Source organism: Balearica regulorum, chromosome 8, assembly GCF_011004875.1.
Source record: "Balearica regulorum gibbericeps isolate bBalReg1 chromosome 8, bBalReg1.pri, whole genome shotgun sequence".
Classification (NCBI taxonomy): Eukaryota; Metazoa; Chordata; class Aves; order Gruiformes; family Gruidae; genus Balearica; species Balearica regulorum.
Genome location: NC_046191.1, coordinates 19,480,195 through 19,502,253, shown reverse-complemented (window position 1 = coordinate 19,502,253; position 22,059 = coordinate 19,480,195). Strand labels below are relative to the sequence as shown.

The window sequence follows — 22,059 nt, the reverse complement described above, 5'->3', positions numbered from 1 at the left end:
TGGCTGTGGAAACACTGACACTTTGGCAAGAACTAAACTGTGTTCTAGAACTCAGTTAACTATGTGGGATAAATGTATCCCCAAAAAATTGATGCAACCTGAGCCATCAGTTTAATTTTATTTCTCTTCTGGCATACAAACCAGAAAGTATTTTTGCCTTATTTTGCTTTCTGATATGAAATTCTTTGTATTTTAATTTTGTAAAGCAAACTGGGAGAATGAACCTTTGCAAAACACCAGGAAGAGTAAAGTTACAAAATAATAAAGTTGTCAATTTAAGCACTGTTTTGTTTTGCTGCCAGTTAAAAACATATTTTCATATAGAACCCATTACACTGTGATACTTCGAGTTTTGAAAGAAACAGAGCATGATTTATCACAGGGAAAGGTTAAATAAAGGAGTCTTTAAGATGTCTGCCCATTAAATAACAAGCACTTTGATGTGGAGTAATTTTTGGTTATTGACCTGCAAGAGATGATCAAGAAGATAAGATCAAACAAGTTAGCCTCCTGGAATTTTATGAAGCAATATAATTCACTAAGTATCTTCCCAGTCCATCAGGAGATTATATAGTTCTACTCTCTGGTAATGTCTTGCCAATTCTGAAGGGCAGAAGGTAAATATACAAAATAAGTCTGTAATTTTACAGATAACTAATGACAGTTTGTAGTGTTCACACAAACCTGTTAAGTAGGAGTTAAACGAAGGAACGTGAAGGGCTTAGATTTTGATGGTTTGGTGTCTGACGTATTGAGTGATAATACATTTCTCAATAATGACAGAGACTAAGAAAGAAGATGGTTTGCTGTGAAGGGTAAACTACATTTTATTATCAAGATAGCCAAAGCATGTTAACATAAGTCAGCAGGTTAATCCTCTGTCAAAATTCAGCAGGGACACAATATTATCAGTAAGATCAATTGACTAGTTGACTGGCATTAAATAGGAATAAATGCCAAAATACCTAAGAAACTTTAAAATTCAAATTTATGCTCTGACTCTGCTAGCGCTTCACCTGACAAAGTGCTTTTCAGCTGAGATCCATGGCTAATGTGCTTTTCTTATGGATCAGTCATCCTTTAGCTCCCTGCCATTCACTCAGGCACTTCCTAGGCTGGAAAAAAAAGTCCCAAAACTTTTAAAAAGGATAGTGTTTTGATTCACCTGGACTGCTAAAAAGCTCTCATGGCCAGATTTATTTTATAGCTGAGTCAACTTTCAATAGTTTCAGCATAAGGCTTTAAAGCTGAAAATAGTAACTACTTCAGATGAACCTGCATCCTTTTTCTGTGTTCAACAACTGATGCTTGCGTTAATGTATATCTCTTACTAGTTTATTCCTATGTGATTTTTCTCTTTATGATTATTTGTAGTGCTTGACCTTGGATAAATTTGAAGGTTATCTTGATGAAACTCAACTGACTCATCAAGCCCTTCACCTGCTGGAGGAAAACAAATTCTGGGCTGGTGTGGTTTTTCCAGACATAGCACCTACAACCAGCAGTCTTCCACCACTTGTGAAATACAAGATCCGGATGGACATAGATGCAGTGGAGAAAACAAACAAAATCAAAGACAGGTACGTGATGGTTCCTTCTCAGTTCTTGCCTGCCATAACATGAATATGAGAGACATAAGGACATTAGAACCTGCATTGGATGCACGCATGAAATTCAACTGTATTCACCAATAGTTAGTATGTAATGCAGTGCAGAATTCATCTCCAGTTACCAGGTACTGACACAAATGGTATCACGTTTGTGACAGGCCAAGCAGTGGGTAGGTGCATGGATACATAGAATGGGTTGGGTTGGAAGGGACCTCAAAGATCATCTAGTTCCAACCCCCCTGCCACGGGCAGGGACACCCTCCACTAGACGATGTTGCCCAAAGCCTCATCCAACCTGGCCTTGAACACTTCCAGGGAGGGGGCATCCACAGCTTCTCTGGGCAACCTGTTCCAGTGCCTCACCACTCTAACAGTAAAGAATTTTTTTCTAACATCTAGTCTAAATCAACCCTCCTTCAGTTTAAAAGGTCTTACATGGCAAAGGGAATGAGTCTGCTCAAAATCTATTCAATAACCTACTTAAGTTTTTAGTTGGCTCCATTGCTGAGAGAGGCAGACAAGTACGTCCTACACGGATTGTGACCCAGCTGTCGTCCTCTACCTGGACAGCAGAACTTCTCTGCTATTGCTCCTTAAGTCCCCCTCAAATGGACTCACTTAAAGGGATAACAGAAGTAATTTTTCGGGGATATCTACATAGAGCAATATAATGGTGTCTGGTAGTTGCAATTCAGCTGTTCCAGTCTAATCTCCAAGGACACTGTGTTCCAAATACAGTTATTCCTATTCTAGAAGAGTTACTCTGCTACATGATTAACTTATGTACATTTTTGGCCAAAATTGCTATTCTGTGTCAGTGTAGAGAAAATTAAAGGAAATGAAAGAACCTTCCAGGTCATATACTTTCTAAAGCAATGTGGTCTGACAGACCAAAATCTAGAAAAAACACTCCAGGCAATGCCCCTACAATTTCAATAGCTAAGGCTTTTGTTTGGGAGGGTGGGGTTTTGTGGCTGTGGTGTTTTGTTTGGGTTTTTTTCTTTCTACCCCTCCCCTAAAGCCACTATTTACCCAAATGATTTCCATATGAAATTTCTTTTGAGATACTGGGATCCTGGTCCAAGAGCTGATCCTGTGGATGATTTACGTTATATCTGGGGAGGCTTTGCATATCTCCAAGACATGATTGAGCATGGGATTATAAAGACCCAGACCAACACTGAAGTGCCATTAGGAGTTTATCTGCAGCAAATGCCATATCCATGTTTTGTGGATGATGTGTGAGTAAAAGCAGTTTATCTTAATTCTGATGAATACTTGGATTGCTGGGTGCTTTAAGATTCTTAAGCACCTGTTCTAACCCTAGTCCTAAGGTTTACATGCAAGAGCAATAATTGAGATTTACTGAATTAATTTGTTCTTTTCCTTATCCTGCCATAACCCGGACTCCAGAAGTCACCTTTGCAAAGATTCTACCCCTAATCCCAATCCAGGCAACCAGCGTCCAAACCTAAAATGAATACAAAACACTGGCCCCTTAAAAGCAGCAGTTTTCTTCCAAATTTTGCATGTCACATAAATTCAAAAAACTAATCTGAGGGTTTTTTGCCTTACTTTTCCAGGCAATAATAATAATAACATAACCTAAATCTTCACACTGATTACAGCTGAGAATCTGTTGTCAACAGGGCACCCCAAATATAGCACTTTGATCTCTAACAATGTCAGCCCTGGAACTATCCATGTGATTACACAGGACCCAGCAAAAATGTGATCTTTTAAAAAGTTTTTATCTAACTACAACTAAGTCTCATGCTATAGCATATGACCAGTGCCTGTAGCAAAACTGAACACAAAGCACTGACCCATGTTAGAACAACACTGCATCCTTCAGTTAACTGTGCAGAATCCACTGAAGTGTAGTAAGCTTCTTTTCCCTAATTACATCTCTAAAACCCAGCTTTCTTTATATCCAAAGAATCATTTCCTAAAGAAGAATGGAACAGAAGGTGCTTGTCCCAATGGAATTGGTATCTCTCTTGCTATCTCTGTAAGTCTTGAACAATCAAACAACCCAGTGTCTTCAAGTATATTACCAAACCCTAACCCTTGAATTAATCGTATCTAGATACACTGATATCCAAAGCTGTAGTTTTTGGTCCTTGAAGACAGCTACAGGCCTTGCAGAATTCCAAGACAATTTAGGCTCTTGAAATTCTTTCTTTCCAAAATCCTAACCACATTCTTAAACAGGATTCCATTTATATATTCCGTTTGTAACTACATGACTGCTATCTGCAATCGAACTGGATATATGGCATTGGTTTCTGTTAGCATCAGCTCTTTTCCTTCCCCTGTGGATGCTGCAGTTTTCAACAATAACTTGATATCCTCTAACTTTCTTCTCCCTAATTCCTGTCCATGGTTTTTATGAAGATTGACTAGTTATTGTCTTAAATTTCGTATGAATCTAGCAAAGGAGTCTAGGACTATGGCTGCAGCATATTATTGCAGGCACCAGGAGTTTCTTTCCCAGCACTGTTGTTTTGGAAGTGGTACTATGTGGGACAGCCCCAACGCATTCCACAAGTCATGGTTTGTATGAGTATCAGCAGCCTTGCTGGCAGCATCTGATGCTTTTAATGCTTAATTTGTTTAATTCTTTCACAAGTGAATCTTAGGAGCATAAAAAGACAGTGATACTCCCAAATTTTTAACATTAGGATATGTCTTAGAATATTCTTTGTACGTCGTAGTAAAAGCATTACGGCAATTCACTGTGAAGAGCAATGTATTTTCATGAGTCACCACATGTTTTGTAGCTTTCAATAACCCTTAGAACCTCTTTTTAAAATAGAAATAATGTTTCTCTGTCTCATGCGAGTGCAGCAACCATTAGTTCAGTAGTATTCAGGTTGCTTGTGAAGTTCACTAGCAACATGTTATTGATTAGACTGAGAATTTCCAGTCCCATGTTTAATAAACACATTCTTCCCCACTTTTCCCTTTCATTCTTGCTTCTCATCTCAATTCTTCTCTGTTTTACCTAAATTTTAACGCATTTCTCCCTTCTTACTTTGGTAGCTTCATGATCACCTTAAACCGCGCCTTTCCCATCTTCATGGTGCTAGCTTGGATATATTCAGTTTCCATGACTGTGAAGAGTATAGTGCTGGAGAAGGAAATGCGTCTGAAGGAGGCTATGAAGAACAGGGGTATAACTAATGGGGTGATTTGGTGCACTTGGTTCCTAGACAGCTTCGTCATGATGGCTGTGAGCACATTCCTCCTCACAGCACTGATTATGGTAAGGATTGCCACTCTCAAACTCACTGTTGTGTTTGCACTGCTGATATCAGTTTGCTGTTGAGAAAGAACAGTAACCATTCATGGGGAGATGGGAATGGCGGGTGGCCTGTTCAGATCACAGCATATAGCAGTCACATTCTTCTAAGCAGAACTCATGACAGCATCAGCACTTGGTAGAGACAGAAAGATAAATTCACTAGTAAGATTTATTGTGAGATCCCCCACAGAGCAATGCATCAAGCTGATTACTCTGTATGTCTGTCCTGTAGACAGAGGCAGATCTCCCAATAAATAATAATTGTTGCTTTAAATACAAGGGATCGTAATATGAAGATTTTTATCTTGTAATTCACCATATGTGATTCATTAATAATATTCAGTGCTTGTCCTCTTAGAAATTATGTCACTATTTCAATGGAGAAAGAGACTGCAAGAACAGAACTTTCAGGACAGCCTGAAAAAACAAACAAACAAAACTTTTGCTTCTGTCACTTAGAATTGCTGTAATCTTTGTAACTTTTCGGAACAGTTTGGATGTTGTCTCTAAGGACTACTTCTTATCTCTGTTACCTGAGAACCAAGCTCCTCCTAGCTGCTATGTTTAGGTATATAAATCTGTAGAATTTTAAAGAGGAAGAATGCCCTTGCATCTTTTCTAATGTGGGGAACAGGTATTGGTATAAATGTGTAGTTAGGGTTCAATCCACTCTATCTTATCAATCTGCCCTCATGAGTTGTTCTAGTTCCTTGTGGTTCCATTACAGTTGGAACTTGTAGTGGGTGGATAGAGAAAGCTTACTTTATTTGCTACATCAGTTTAATTAAAAGTCAGGAGGTAATACCAGAGAGGAATATACTTATACCTATAATTCACTTCCTTGCCTGGATTTCACTATGCCAGTGTGAGGCACCTTTGTAAATATATTCTTAGGAGAGATTGTATCACTGTTGATAAAGAAATCAATCTCAGAGACCCAGTGGGATGTTGCAACAATGTTGAGACCTATTTATGGCCTTATAGACCTATTTGAGTCTTTTATATAAGGCTCAAAGTTGACCCTGATAAATACGTCTCAATATTATTTTTTTAGGAGTAAATAGATAATTAGCAGCAGTCCATGCTCTTCTTGAGAGTTTAATCTACAAAAGCTCTAAGGAAGAAAGGTCAGTAAAAGTTCACCCAGTGGGTTGCTTAGTGCACAAGGCTCTCTGAGAAACTGCACTTGGATTCTTCAGCTGTGATGCCTTTCTGAAGTTTGAATATCATTTAGGTGCAGGAGCTTTAAAATTTTCCTGGGTTTTTTGGGGTTTTTTAAGATGCATTTTGTCAGGCTTCCTTACATTGTCTTTTTTGCATATCAAGCAAGTGGACTGAGGAAAAGATGAGAAGAGATCAATGAAAATTTTTTATGATAGTTCAAACAGTTTCATTTAAAATGTATGAATTTCCAAGCAGGCATATCTCGCTTGGAATCATTTGCTTAAGACATGGACAGAATGTTCATTTTCAATCAGTTATGATCTTAATTCAGTCATCAAATATAAATATGAACTGCACAGCCTATTGTACTAACCTGAAGTCACAATCCAGGAGCAGGGATAAAGTTAGATGAAGGATTTGTTATTGTAATGACCTCAGGTGTTGAAGTATTACTGCCTGGGAGAGTTAGAAGTCAGATTGGGTAAGAAAGACTGGCTTATTACTCATTACAGGTTACATGTTAGTGAGAATTCTGACCTTTTCTGCTAGTTCAGAAAGTGTCAATATTTCTAAATTTTTTGTTTTCCCTTTTGCTTACAGTGCGGACAAGTACTACATTATAGCAGTCCACTTCTCTTCTTTCTATTCCTACTGACATTCACCACAGCCACCATAATGCAGTGTTTCTTGTTCAGCACCTTCTTCTCCAAAGCAAATCTGGCAGCTGCCTGCAGTGGAGTCCTCTACTTCACCTTGTATCTGCCCCACGTTGTCTGCTTTGTCTGGCAAGACCGCATGACTGTTAATCTGAAGATCCTAGCAGTAAGCCTTTCACTGATTATATGGTATCTTTGGGTTCAAATTTTAGCTGCCCTTCTCATTGTGCACATGTAACAAAGCTGTTGCACACTTCTTCATCTCTGCTTTTTTGATTCAGAGAGGGAGACCGCTGAATCTCTCTCAAATAATGAGAGATTGCAAGTGAATAAGCTTTTAGCAGGCCTAGTGACCAAGACATATTTTCATGGCTTTTAGAAAATTTATTAGCATTTATTTTACTTTTTGAATGCTAGGAAATTAGCATAATGGTCAAAAAAGTTTTGCACGCTTCCTTATTATAAGTCAAAGCAAATTTAACTTCTGGTATGTTTAATAAACACAAAGGCAGTTCACAAAATGGAGACAGTTATCTTTCTCATGTACTATAACCTAGTTAACAGGGTAATATCTAAGGATGAGAAAACCTCGGGTTCGCATTCCTTCTTTAGCTGAACACAGAATTAGGATTTGAACCCAAGTGCCAAAGCTCTGAGAAATATCTTCCATCTAAGAAGTTGTAGACATTCTCCATGCAGTGCTTCCTTGTTGATTCTCTTCCATAATAGGTAAGATACTTAACAGTTCAGTGGAGCTGGAAACTTCTTACTGTGTTTTGAAATGGAATGTGAACTTAAAAAATTATCCAGACTGATTTTCTGTTGCCCAATGAATCAGGAAGGGGAGCGAGTGTTTGAATCCAGTCTCCCCATCTTTGCTGAGCATTCTAACAACCTAGGTAAAAGAAGTACTGTCTTCTCTTGCACTAGGAAATCTAATAAAAAAGGGGAAAAAATAAAACTCTTTTAAAAAAACTATAACTAAGTGTAAATACAGCTATGAATCAGCTTTCTTAACTGATGTGCTATACAGATGTAGTATATACCATTTTTAGTTCTACCAATTAAGGCAATAAAGTGCAAAACTTGATCCTGTCATTAAGTCAGGAAATTAGTAGGACTGGCCTCTGACAGGTTCTGATTTGAGAGGAAATCTTGAGACTAGCACACAATCTAAGCATAAAGACAACTGTTCTCACCCTAAAGTGAAGGAGGCGGCATCCATCTAAGAAAGGATATTTGCTGGTCAGAAGTAATGAATATTTTTCTCTGTTCCTGATACATTTGGTCTTTGTTGTTCAAAGGTTGATCTCTGAAGAAGAGCTAATTACAAGGGATGATAAGGGGTGGGGTGTGCATGTGTAGGGGACCTGAAGAAAAAAAATAAAAATTTTTAAGGACAAGTAAAGTAATTGAATAATGACTGTATTGCTGAAAACCAAACATTTTAAGTTAGCACACTATGATAATACCTTACTGTGAGTTGCTGTTGGGATCCCTCTTGTCCCCTCATTTTCCTAAGATCTGGCATTCCTGACTGAATGACATATCCTGTGAAACAGCACTATATCACTTCTTGCTCTATTTTGCAATGCAGCATTGAATATACTGGTTTGTTAGTTTGTTGTTTGAGAACTAGGTAGCAGACACACCAGGGGGAGGGGATGGTTGTGGTTTTCCTTATCCGGAGCATCTTGTGCACTTTCTGTCTTGTTACTTGTGGTGGCCCTGCGCCATACACTCAGGAAATACTTTGTTTCTCTAAGATAGGCAAAGGTGTACACTGAAAACTTCTAGATGCATCTATAGCATTTTCTGAACAGAGACATTAATCATAGAATCATAGAATGGTTTTGGTTGGAAGCGATCTTAAAGATCATCTAGTTCCAACCCCCCTGCCACAGGCAGGGACACCCTCCACTAGACCACGTTGCCCAAAGCCTCATCCAACCTGGTCTTAAACGCTTCCAGGGAGAGGGCATCCACAACCTCTCTGGGCAACCTGTTCCAGTGCCTCACCACCCTCACAGTAAACAATTTCTCTCTAACATCTAATCTAAATCGACCCTCCTTCAGCTTAAACCCATTACCCCTTGTCCTGTCACTACACTCCCTGATAAACAGTCCCTCACCATCTTTCCTGCAGCCCCCTTCAGGTACTGGAAGGCCGCAATTAGATCTCCCCAGAGCCGCCTTTTCTCGAGGCTGAATAATCCCAACTCTCTCAGCCTGTCCTCATAGGAGAGGTGCACCATCCCTCTGATCATCCCTGTGGCCCTCCTCTGGACTCGCTCCAACAGCTCCATGTCTCTCCTGTACTGGGGCCCCCAGAGCTGGACGCAGTACTCCAGGTGGGGTCTCACAAGAGCGGAGTAGAGGGGCAGGATCACCTCCCTCGACCTGCTGGTCACACTGCTTTTGATGCAGCCCAGGACACAGCTGGCTTTCTGGGCTGCAAGCACACACTGCCAGCTCATGTTGAGCTTCTCATCAATCGATATCCCCAAGTCCTTCTCCTCAGGGCTGCAAAAAAACAAGCTGTGAAGGTTGCCTAGTAGCTAAAGAAAGTATAGCAATGCCTGAGTTCAGTGTGTTATGACTAAATATCACTTAGAATTACTACCATTCAGAGGTTTAAATATCCCAGTCCGATGTAAAAGTGAAACCACTTTTCCCTGATCACTTGTTAGGCATTATCAAGTTTTGAAGTCCAGACTCTAAAGGCAATCTTTTTTTGTGGTTGCTTTACAAAATGTCCCTCTGAGTTGAATGTTATTTTTCCTTTATTCCAGAGTTTGCTTTCTCAAGTAGCTTTTGGGTTTGGTGCAGAATACTTGTCACGCTATGAAGAGCAAGGTCTTGGCCTACAGTGGGGTAACATCAGAACCAGTCCCTTGGAAGGAGATGAATATAGTTTTCTTTTTTCCATTAAAATGATGCTTTTTGATGCTTTTCTCTATGGAATACTTTCTTGGTATCTTGATAATGTTTTCCCAGGTATGTCAATTTCTTATTCATATAAAGTAGTGGTAGTTGTTGTAAACTGTGTTAGTGTAATTAGTCTCTGAGTATTTGTCTGTCAGAAAAAGGGTATTTGACATTGTAAACCATAAGTCTTATCCAGTATAGCACCACTGGTTTATTAAGGGCTTCCACTTTTGCCTCTTTCTCTTTCTTTTCTTGTACCTTAGTCCTGAAAAGAATGGAAAAGGAGGAAAGTATAAGAAAGAGAATGCAATTTCTGGTCCTGTTTTAAAATTTAAATAGAAAATAAATCTACAAAAAAATCATCTGTTAAAAAACAATTTGTGTACATATTTTTCTTTTGAGAAGTGTCAACCATTTCTAGTCTGAATCTTTAAAATTTTTGAAAATAGAGGAATAACAGTTCTAGTTCACATATATACTATGGTCACATTAGGTCGAATGTTTCTTAAAGGATGGTACTAGTTCCTGAGTCATATACTGTGTCCTAGGCAGCTGTGAAAGTTCCTGTGTGGATTTTTTTATTTCTAAATGGGAATCCTGGTTCTAGTGCAAGTTCACAAAAGGATTTTCTTTGTTATCAATTACAAAGTTTGGGAACTTTCTTTGTGAGAAAATGGTTTGTTCTTGTAGCTTCAAATGGTTATCTTGCTTCCTATTGAATATAGTTACCATATAGTAAATGCACACTCATGCTGTACAAGCAAGTGAGCTTTCTTTTCATTAATTTATTACTCCCACATGTGAACTGCAGTTCCAGAATGTGTTTCTTGGCAGACAGCTTTTTTTTTTTTTTTTGCTTGAGTGGTTACTCAGAATTTGAGATCTTGCAGATTTTCTAGCTCTGAAGGAAAATTAATGATGGATAAGGTAAGATGGTGCTTGTCTGCACACATCACTTATTAGACTTAATCCAAATCAAGAAAAGATAAGGATTTCTTAAATGGTTTTAGATGTGTCTGAGGATATTTTGCTTCAAAATTAAAATATGACCTTAAATCTGCTTTGTTTGTGTCCCTACCAAAGTAAGCAAATTAATACCCTTTCAATTTTTAAGAAATGTGCCTCATAAAGAAGTTTAATGCAATTTTAACATACTTATTTTTAAAGCTGATTTGCAGTAACTTTTCTAAAAGTTGCTCTTTGGAGAAGCCTGTGTTGCAACTCTGTTTATTTAAATAAGAATGGACAATGTACTATTTCCATGAACACAGCAGGGATTAAACAACAGGAGTTTCTTTACTCATAGATCCAAGTTGAGTTTTCTGAGCCAGCACTTTACACAACAGTAACGCGTCTCAGGGTTTCTATTCATTAGCTTCAGTTCTTCCCTATATTTGCTCTGAGTGTCTCCTTGGCTTTCTGCTCCTCTGTTTCTGTGGAATTTCTCATAGCATTTCTCCGTCACACACATGCAGACGTACCAAATCAATGCTGTAGTCTTTGAGCTTACTATATGAGATCGCTGGATAATCCTTTGAACCACATGGCTCAGCTCCTGCTCAAGTTTTCTCTGCAGCCAACTGCCCATTGGCACACTGGTCCTTTGGCTCTTTGAGCATTCTGCTCCATGATGGAGTTCACTTGGGTTTTGCATTCATCCTGAATGAGAAGCAGTTGTTTTAGCCACCAACTTCAAAGGAGTGTAATCCAGTCCATACCAAGTGTGAGACAAAGTGCTTATGGATGCAGATGGAGCGTTTGTGTGCATTAATGGGAGTACAAGTGGTTGTCTGACATACAGGGTATTTTTGGAAAGTCAGAAATAAGCAGACACTTTCATAAACAGTGGCTTTCAGTATAGAAAAACCGACCATCTCTGTGAGCATCACAAATAGCCTTTGCTTATTTTGAATAAGTAGCACAAGGCCAATAACATCTGGGTTCACAAGGATGCCAGTTTTAAACATAGCAGCTTGAATCCCTGCATTCTATAAATCAGTATGATCCAGGAAAGTAGTGTTGACTTGTACTAGCTCTAGTCTGGCCTGACAAGAACTGATAATGTTATTGTCCTTTTTCTTTTCAAAACAGAATTAACCTGTGACCAAAAAAAGCCCATTTCTGCTTAAGAAAAGGATTACTCTGTCACTTTTCCTGCAAGGCTGTGTGCTGAAATAACAGCCAGAGTCTCTTTTCTCGTTGCCAGTTGTGAATTCAGGCCGAGGGTAATAAGTGTAAACATAATAAGCTTTTCACTCATGTCCACCCTCCAGTGTTAAGGGGGCCTTAAAAGAAAATCCCTCAGTGAGGCTGGGATCCCATCTAAAGCAGTCAGGATGTTCCTTGGCAGCTGCTGCTGGTGAGGATTCAAATTGTCCCCGTGTAGGGAATAGCTTCATTCTGTAATTAAACCACGTTTAACTTAAGAAAAGGTAAGGCCAATCAGATCACATATTTTCTGAGTATTTTACTCCTGTCCAAAAGAAAAAAAAAAAATCTGCAAACAAAATCTGTTCTGTCAGGTACTTGGATGGTTTTACCTTCTGATATGCAACACTAGGACTGCAAATGTTTATAATTATAGCTCAGACTTTGAATTTGTGTGCACTGAGGAATGTGTTTATGAAGTGCACTTTACCTACTTATTTTTGGTTTAGGGGACTATGGACTACCACAGCCTTGGTATTTCCCTGTGCAGGAATCTTACTGGTTTGGCTCTAGAAACCCAAGAGCTGAGAAAACAGCAACGGCTGATGGTGAGTTCTTTTAAAACTTTGGTGTTTAGAAATAACTTCAAAACCACTGATCCGTTTAGAGGTGACTCTGTAACATTTCCATTACCTGAGCTGCTGCAAAGATTAGACAGCCATACACTGGAAATCTCAGCAGGTGCCTTTGAACTTGGAGTGGCCCACTATTATTAGAGTTATTAGAGGTGAGTCACTGTTCCATCTGAGAGCCTTTAAAGCATGGGTTAGCAAGCAACATCAACCCCCACACACACTCTGACCAACACCTTTTGAGACATTCAGGGAGTTCTTATTGCCCAACACAGTATTTGTGAAATAAGTCAAAATGAAATATAATGTTGATCTTATTTTATTTTCATTTTATTATCTTAAAATTCCTTATAGCAGAAAGTTATGGTGAAATTTCACAACAAAATTAAGTCCTAGGCCATCTGATAAATTACAGTTGTGCTAGTTGCACTCTAGGCTACCAGCTTGAATTTGTGTTATTCAGTTCCTTGAGGGGCTCCCTCTTGTTAGATCACTTTTCTTCCTGCTTCAAGCCTCTCCCCATTAGTGATTTTATGTGACTGTTTTCCTTCGTGGCAGCAAGGTCTAAGACCAAACTGGCGAGCCAGAAATTCTTGTACAATTCATTCACTCCAGCCTGGAGCTAGTCTCTTCATCTAAGTAAGCAGTTTAGCAGTTTGCTTTTCATTTAACCTTTTAAGTTTGTTTTTCTTCCTCTCACTCCCTGTAAGTCTGGGAAATGTTTGTATGGCCTTTCTCTTCATGTGGTGAAGAATTTGATCTAGAGCTACATGGAAAAAATATAAAGCATGTACCTAATATTAGTCAATATCTTCTACTCTGAGTCTATAATTGCAAAATTGTCAGTCATCTTCCTTAAATATCTGTTCCCAACACTGTGAAGCAGATTTTAAGCTAGTTGGCTTTGAGTGCTGTGTTCCTAACCTGAGTAAAGCACAGATGATTAATACTCTTGGGGAGCTCAAGGCTTAGGACTACCTCCTTTTCCTCAAAGCACCTCTAGAGATAAGAGGAAATTAATTTTTGGTTAATTAAATTTTGGTTACTTTTGGTTTATACAGAAAAAAGTCCAGAGTCAGAAGGCTATGTAGATCACAAGGCCATTGAAGGGGAAAAAAATGAAAGCAGAACAAAGAAATCTGAAGAACCTGAAAAGCCAGAAGAAAAGAGTGACAACCAGGGGGAGAAGGATGGTAAAAATAAACAATGTAAACACAAACGAGAAAAAGACCTCGGCGAGCAGGGGAAGCCTAAGACAGATGTCCAGGACAAAGATGAAATTAATAGTAAGGAGAGAGAGCAACCTGAGTGCTTCTGAGATACTATACTCATTGTACTTCATAACAAACTAGATGTAGTAATGACTGGAGTCAAGCTAAGCTCAAGAGAGGCACTGACTCTCCCAGCTACCCTCTTACTGATTCCTGTACATTCACAGTCCCTTAGAATATTTTAGCCATCACGCATAAGAGAGCTGCCTTCCAGAAGAGCTCTGTGACTTGGTTTTATCGTGCAAATGCATGTGCTTTCTATAGCAAGTTAGTGTTCATGCTGAGGGAAGCCTCAGAGACACATACACTGACCTAGTATTAAAGAGCCATGACTTCAATAAAAATACTTAAGCTGAGAGGAATGTTCTTGTCTGCTAGCCCCCTTTTTTCCTTTTTCTTTTTTTTTTTTCTCCAATCTTTAGTGGGTCTTGCATCTGTAGGGAAAGACTGGTTTCAAAGAGATTTAGCTGAAGTGCTCTGTGTGTCTCTCTGCAGCCTTTTCTGATGCTGACATTAGCCACCACCTAAGAATTCCTGAATGACCTCACTTATTTTCAAATCCCGATGTCATCTTTTGTGGGGAGTGAGAGGAGTTTTCTGTATGTGATGCTCAGAGGAATTCATGTGGATTCTGTAGCAAAAGTAACTGCTACAGACAGCTCTGGGCCCACTCTGACTCTTGAAAAGCTAGAGATAAAAGTGGGGTCATCAGAGCTCCTCACATAGGCACTGAAAACACGCATTCAGAGTGAGTGGAAACAGGACAGGACTTCAAAAGAAAAAAGACAGGCAGAGGGCAAAGGTTATTTCAGCCAATCTTCTAGTTCTACCTTATCTATGTGGTGCTATACTCATCAGCTCCTGGGTTCCAGCTGCTCCGTGGCCACAGAGAAAGGGCTTTGCCTGTCACTGCACAAAAAAGCCAGCCTTCCCTTTCAGCCAGCCACATAGGAACTGGGAGATATGTGGAAAAGCCAAGAGCAGACCTGGTATGGTTCAAGGACACTGTTTCCAAAATGGTTTCATGTAAGAGCTAGTGCTTCATGTAAGAGTAATGAGATAGGAAATGAAGAGTAGTTCTAATGGCTTAACTCTAGTGCAGTCCAATACTAACACGGGTTAGAAGAGCATGGCAGTCACACTATTAATCTGTCCTGATTGCTTGATACTTTTAAGCAGAGCTTTCACCAAAGCCCCATACGCATCCCCCACAAATGATGCCACCTCTGAAGAAAGACCTAAATGGCCAAAAATTGTACTGAGGGTATAGGATCAGAACGGAGAAATATGAATCACAAAAAAAAAAAAAAAAGAGGTCTCAACCCTCCACCAGTGTCCTTCAGGTGATGCAAAGCAGATACTGGGGAGATCATCACAGAATTTGCCTCTGAACTTGTCAGAGTCTTGCAGGCAAGTATGAATTGAGCTCATGATACATATAGAACCGAGGATGGCACCTCAGTTGCCAATATATGCAGAACTGGTTAGCTGGACTCCATGTGAACTCTTATAGATACAGAGATGTTTGCATTTGGCCCAGTAAGGTAAAAGGAAACCTAGATTCCTTCACAAAACAAAAGAAAAGTTTGTCATAAACATAATTTTATTTAAAATAAAGCTGCCCATTCTAGATGAATTACTTAGCTGCTCTGTAGTATACACACCTTTCTCATGTACAACGTATTTGTGACTTTTCCTTGACAGTCATACAAGCCACTGATGGAGGTGGGGCTGGTTTTACCCAGATGGTATTGGCTGCTCTCCACACAGGCCTGCTGGGTACTGAACAATTTAAGTAAACTGCAATTGCAAAACAAGCCTCCCTACAAAGCCTTAAGCATTCTGAGTAAACAAAAGTGGACAGGGTCTTTAGTTTAAATTTGTCTACTCCCATAATTCACATTGCCCGAGGGCTTAATTTACTTCAAAGGAAGTTTGTTTTGTCTAGAAGCTGATGCAATAAAACATCCTGATGGTGCTATTTACAATAATGCATTTTTAATCCTGAGAGAAAGCCATCCCATGTAGTGTTCATGTTAGGTACTGCCTAAGTCTTGAGCTGGCCTCAGCAAGGGGGTAAATTTCACCTACCAGGATTAAAAGCAAATGTTGTTTTTTTTTTAAAGCGTCATGGTAAAAGAATGCACAGCTGGGCAGATGATTTGAATGGCAGATTTCAGCCTAGCTAGGAAGGAGACCTGCTGCTTGTTTAATGTAATCTCTCAGCCTATCTAAGCATCTGCAGACAACAATCCCAAATAATCTCTCTGCTACGCAATGAAAACAGAAAGCATGTTCAGCTTCACCTGATCCAATGAGTTGCCTCTCCACAGATCATTACAATTCTGGGCTCTGCTTCTGCTGTCATTGGTACATGGGTAAATCTAAATAAATTGCACTGCAGTTAGAAATCTTGCCTCAGTTTGGTACTGGTGTGACTGGAGAATCTGGCCCTGGCACATGATGCTGTATCTTACTGGGTATGGGCTGATGCTTCTGCAACTGCAGATGTGTGATCGTCAGAACTGGGATTAAAACATGTGCTTTTATTCTTTTTTAATTCTTGATTTCTTGTCTTTCAAGTAAATACCTTCTTTGAGCCTGAACCAACAGGACTGATTCCAGGAGTATGCATTCAGAATCTGGTGAAGATTTTTGCGAACAGGCCCAAGCCAGCAGTAGACAGGATGAATATTACATTTTATGAGGGACAGATCACAGCCTTCCTTGGTCACAATGGAGCAGGAAAAACAACCACCATGTAAGTCTGTATTTTAGAAGCAGCAGATCCAGGACAGTGCTCCATTGCTCTGTCCTGAGAAGCAGTCTTCTCTTTTCACTCTTCCCTTGTGTCTCTACCACCCCTGCAGCTAGCTTGATGCACCACATCAAGCTTTTTCCAGACAGGGAAACGCTGCCCCTAAACAAGGAGAAAATATCCTGGATTAGCTAAAGTCCTAGGAAGGAGGCAATGCATGACACAAGTGAAAATCTAGAGAGAAGGAAGCAATTATCTCCCCCAGAATTCATTTCCCATGGCCAAACTCCCGATAGGTGAGAGGGAGAAGGCTCTTCTGACTTAGAGCTGAAGATTTGAAAGCCACCACGCTCCACATGTTCTTGGTTTCTCTGTCAAACTGGCTTTAAGTCAGTCACACTTTGTGGTCTGCGTGCAGAGTATAAAATATAGGCCCTGTTCAAACAAAATGGTTACATATATGCAACATCCATGTCCAGATTAAATGGTTCCTCTAGTTCTAGAACCCTAGCGTCTCAGGAAGCTGGACTTTAGGAATGTTTATTTTTCTTTATACAGAAGTTTATTTGGCAAAATAGGATTAATTGGTGAAGAAGACATTTTGTGAGTCTGTGACAAGTTCACCAAATGTTGGAAGAACTGAAGTGTTTCATTATGATGTTTCCCAGCAGAAAACTTTTTTTTTTTTAAATTAAAAAATGCTTTTATTTCAAATGCACTTTAAATTGCCTTTTGATTTTTTTAATTGTTCTGCAAGAAATATGTTTGACCCAAAATGAAAGCATTCTAATCTGCTGAAATGTTTTATAAATTTGTTTTTCTATTCTCCTGATAAAAACCAAAAATTTATATTGCTTTGAAGTTTTCAGAAATGAAAAATCCATTGTTCATCCAAATCTAGTAATAGGTTCCACCCATTTGCAACATAATATTTGGCCCCTGTCCATTTTACAGAAAATAAAGGTGTAGGACATGAGTCAGCATCGCTGGAGACCTCAAACCATTATTCTCTATCTTGGTGCTAGTGAGGTTCATTTTAGACCCATTTGTATGTAGGGGTGATGTAACATGCTGAACAAACTACTCTGGAAAAGAGCGGCTGACTAAACCAGTATTTTTTTTAATGCAGGGCAGAACCATACAGACAGGTGTATCAAAAAATGTGTTACCAGATCCACAAGATTCTCACTGTAGCATGGCAAGAGTATTTATATGTATGCTTTTCACTGGAGTTGTTTCATCAAGGCCATAGTAAGAAGTCATCATGCTCCATCTAGTGGAATCATGCAATGCATCTTCCTAATCCGGCACAAAGATAGTAGAGTGGGGATTTCCTCATTTTATTTTCTCAGGTCAATATTGACAGGCCTCTTCCCACCCACCTCTGGAACTGTGCTGGTTGGTGGCCTGGATATTCAGACTCACATGGACTCTATTCGGCACAGATTAGGCATGTGCCCTCAGTACAACATCTTATTCAATCAGTAAGTATCATTCCAAACTAGCTTTAGGAATAAGGGTCCCAGTCTGCATGCTTGACACATCCCCAAAGCCTGTGTTGTTTGTCTTACTGTGCTAGCAGTAGATATCTCAGAGACACTTCTCCCAAAGATCTATGATCTAGCCTCTCTTCCTTTAGCAAGATAAAGCTAGAGTAAATTTATTGCTGCTTGGGAAAAAATCTGCTTATTCATTTAAATTGCTTTGGTGCTCTTCTGTCTGGTTTCACAGCCTTACTGTAGCAGAGCACATCTTGTTTTATTCTCAACTGAAAGGGAGATCCAGGGATGAAGCTGAGCAAGAGTTGGAAACAATGCTAGAAGACATGGGCCTTGCCCATAAAAGGAATGAAGAGGCTCAGAATTTGTCAGGTGCCCACAGAATTGTTCTAAGATGTTTTTTCTGCTGCTTTTTCTTTGTCTTTGAGCAATTATTGTTTGGATTACTTGTTTTAGGCCATATTCTGACACATCACTGTGCACTGGGGAGGTCTTTTTTCTCAAAAACTGTACAAATAGTAACACTGGCACAACCTGTCCCTAAAGCTTCTGTTTCTTATAAATATACAACAAATTCAAATATACTTAAAGCTGTTATTTTTAAATGAGTATATAAAAAAAAATCTGTGAATGTAAGAAAAACTAAAATGCAGTATTCTATTATTTCAAAGCAAATGAAATACTATACTATCATGCTCTTCCACTGTTTGGATCCATATGCTATAATACTGTATTATTTGATAGGAGTAATTTTTTTCATTCTAAAGGTACAAATGAACGTAGTGTATTTGAACATGTTTAACTTCAGATTCAAAAGCTGATTTGAATAAACAGCCAGATGTTCTCATACTACTTTGTCCTGATTGCAACTCTAAAAGTTAGTTAGTTTCACATGAGAAGGTGAAATCATAACTTCCCACTTTTTCTTCTGTCAAGAAGCAGAAAATGCAACATGTAGATTAAAAACATAATTTAAAAAAAAAATTAAAAATTGAACAAGTTGTTCTGAACTTCAGAAGAAAAATGTGACTATTGATTTAACTTTGCAGAAATACTTGTCTGAGGATGTGTATTGTTTTACTTGCATCAGTTTGTCTCCACGCTGAAAAGCAGTGTTAATTACATCTCTACCACTTACGTAACTCATTTCAGGCTCCTCAATGTGTCTGTCCTCTGATAGGTGGAATGCAAAGGAAACTTTCTGTTGCCATTGCTTTTGTGGGTGAAGCAAAAGTGGTAGTCTTGGATGAGCCCACTTCTGGAGTTGATCCATATTCCAGGCGATCTATCTGGGATCTTCTGCTGAAGTATCGCTCAGGTAACAGATTTGAGAATGGAAATCGGTTGCGGGTTTTTTTTTTTTAAAAACCTGTCAGAGATGCAGCATGTGCCTGCTGTGCAAACTGTCATGAGTAGTGGGATATGAATATAAGAAGCAAGGTTCTTTGAATAGATACCTAGGGATGTGGCAAACCTGGGACCTGGCTCTGGTGCAGAGAAAACCCTGCATTAATTGCCAAAAAACTAAGCACAGTTTTGAGTTCCAGAGAGAGTCCATGCCTTGAATGTTCTTCCTTGTTCCTACTAGGCAGAACCATCATCCTCTCAACCCATCACATGGATGAGGCAGACATCCTTGGAGACAGAGTAGCCATCATATCGCAAGGGAAACTCTTCTGCTCAGGCTCTCCTGTATTCCTAAAGAACTGCTTTGGGTCTGGCTTCTATCTCACTCTTGTTCGCAAGATGAAAAACACCAGAATTGGAAGGGCTGCAGTAAGTATGTAGCTCCCTTCGTGTGCATGTAATCTGAAAGATACTTATGTGTATTCATGCACTGTACCAAGGTAGAAAGCAGTTAAGTGCTGCTTGAGGCTGTGTACAAAACTGACTCCAAAATGCAGAAAGCAGTGAGAAAATTTGATGACACTTCATAAAATTATATGGATACGTGAGTCTCTCTAAAAATCTTCTCTGGTTTTATAGATATATATTAAGCCAGACAGGTGAAAATAATAGGTGGATATGAAGCCCTCAGTGGTCTATAGTTCACTCTTGTCAGTTACGTATGTCTAAACTTCTACCAATCAAGTTGCCTTTGTCCGTATACAGGTCTTTTTGATGCTTGCTTTTGCAGTACACTGGCTGCAAACGTGGTGTAGTCTAGTAATTAGCTCAGACACCAGAAGAGTCTACATTTATCCATAGCTAAACCAGCCTCACACAGCTTGAGAAGTAGGGTTTGGATTCTTTCTGCTGTTAGTAGTGCTTCCAGTCTTAGTAGCAACATGATCTGTATACTCTCGGCCACTACTGATCGCATTTTGCATGAAATTTATAATGGACAGATAGGCTTTGCACAGGTAGATTTACATTTTCTGTATTGCTTAATCCAGTCCTCAGATGACTTTCAGTATAATATGTTCAAGATGCTCCAGATATGACATATTTTTCACTGACTCAAGCTGTTCAAAGGCTGACAACCCTTACATCCTGTTTTGCATGTATCTGAAGCACTTTCATCTTTGTATCTGTTGCTTGTCCATGCTAGTCGCTTTGTAGCTGTGGATCTCAGTGCTCCTGCTCCTGCTCCAGCTGTGCACACAGAGACAAAGAAGGAGCTCCAGAGCAGGAACTGGATGGTAAGAAGTGGGATGGTTCGGCATTCCAGCACATAGCTATGTCTCCTGTTATGCTGCAATCTCATCTTACAGATCAATGCTGCTGAGGCCCACTTCTTCAGTACTTGTGTCTAACATCTGTATTGTATTGTAACATGAATTTGATAAGGTTTCTTTGTGAATTTGCTGACCATTGTCCCTTTTTGATGTATATGTGGTCTCAGGTACAGATGATGAACTGGAAGTTTGTGTCTTTAAAAGTATAGACTGAGTTTTGAACTACTCTGCACCAAAATGTGTAATTTGTTAATGAAAACTGAAGCATATCTAGAGCAAATGAAACTGGCTTTCTCAGAAAAAGTCATTTTGGCTTTTCTACGTAAGAGAAGAACTTAAGTAGATATTCCTGAAGATTTTGTTGTGCTTTAACAGACCTGAAATAATTTCCTGCTACATAGTTCCAGAGCATAATTAGCAACAGAGCCCAGTCTAGTACAGAATTAACTGAGATATCTGTGAGTTATGTAATAGAGCAGTCCCATTTTATATAGTGCAAACAGCACCTTTTGAAATCATGCATAACGTGGTTAAATATTCATTCTTTGAACACTGTTTTGACTTTTCACAGGAGATCTGAATGAGCTAGCAGAAGTAATTCATCATCATATCCCAGAAGCAAAATTAATTGAAAGCATTGGTCAGGAACTCATTTACCTTTTGCCCAATAAACACTTTAAACAGCGCTCTTATGCCAGTCTCTTCAGAGAACTGGAGGAAACATTGGATGACCTGGGACTCAGCAGTTTTGGAGTTTCAGACACACCACTTGAAGAGGTAACAGACAGATTAAAATATCTGCTCATATAGTCAGTCCCCAAAATGTTTTCTGAAACAATTGCTGTTTTTAAACATCTAATCTTATGAATTCCTAATATCCCCTTCAAAACCTAGTCAGATATGCTGTGGCACACTCAGAAAGTCTTTGGGTTGGGCATAAAGGATCCAAGCCTTACTTCATGTTAGCCATGTGGAGCATGACTCATTAGCCTGAAATCTGTCTTTCTTTGTATCTTAGTTTGTTCTTTATTTTCTGAGATATTTCATGAGAGACCTCTGATTGTGTAATAAGCAGCAGTACTGAAAAGGTACCTACATTTTTTTCTGTAACATTAAAGAATGATGTATAGTGTTCCAGAGATCAGGCTCTTGTACCTGTTCTGTTCCTAACCAGGAGATGTATTTTTCTATGGCAGGTTTTCCTAAAGGCCACAGCAGAAGCTGACCCTGGAATGCAAAAAGCAGGTATAGATCCATGAATCAGTATTTGATAAACTTTTCTTGGGACTGTTCTGTATTGTGAATGCCAAGTAAAGAAGAGCCTCAGAAATTTCAGTCTTTGTATGCTGTTCTTGCCAAAACAAATTTGGTCAGCAAATACCTGGGTTTAGGACCTGACGTGATATCT

At 39.2% G+C, this 22,059-nt stretch overlaps 1 protein-coding gene across 1 annotated transcript in view; it reads left to right on the top strand.

Annotated features, from left to right (window-relative positions):
* ABCA4 (ATP binding cassette subfamily A member 4) overlaps window positions 1–22,059 on the top strand; it is an 80,465-nt gene that overhangs the window by 34,132 nt on the left and 24,274 nt on the right. The window contains exons 13-27 of the mRNA XM_075759961.1: window positions 1,375–1,580; window positions 2,675–2,851; window positions 4,656–4,878; window positions 6,682–6,903; window positions 9,530–9,734; window positions 12,323–12,421; window positions 13,507–13,731; window positions 16,300–16,477; window positions 17,827–17,958; window positions 18,206–18,345; window positions 19,154–19,291; window positions 19,562–19,749; window positions 20,525–20,615; window positions 21,223–21,428; window positions 21,848–21,896. Coding sequence (XP_075616076.1) covers window positions 1,375–1,580; window positions 2,675–2,851; window positions 4,656–4,878; window positions 6,682–6,903; window positions 9,530–9,734; window positions 12,323–12,421; window positions 13,507–13,731; window positions 16,300–16,477; window positions 17,827–17,958; window positions 18,206–18,345; window positions 19,154–19,291; window positions 19,562–19,749; window positions 20,525–20,615; window positions 21,223–21,428; window positions 21,848–21,896 — 2,479 coding nt within the window. The remainder of the gene's footprint in view (window positions 1–1,374; window positions 1,581–2,674; window positions 2,852–4,655; window positions 4,879–6,681; window positions 6,904–9,529; window positions 9,735–12,322; window positions 12,422–13,506; window positions 13,732–16,299; window positions 16,478–17,826; window positions 17,959–18,205; window positions 18,346–19,153; window positions 19,292–19,561; window positions 19,750–20,524; window positions 20,616–21,222; window positions 21,429–21,847; window positions 21,897–22,059) is intronic.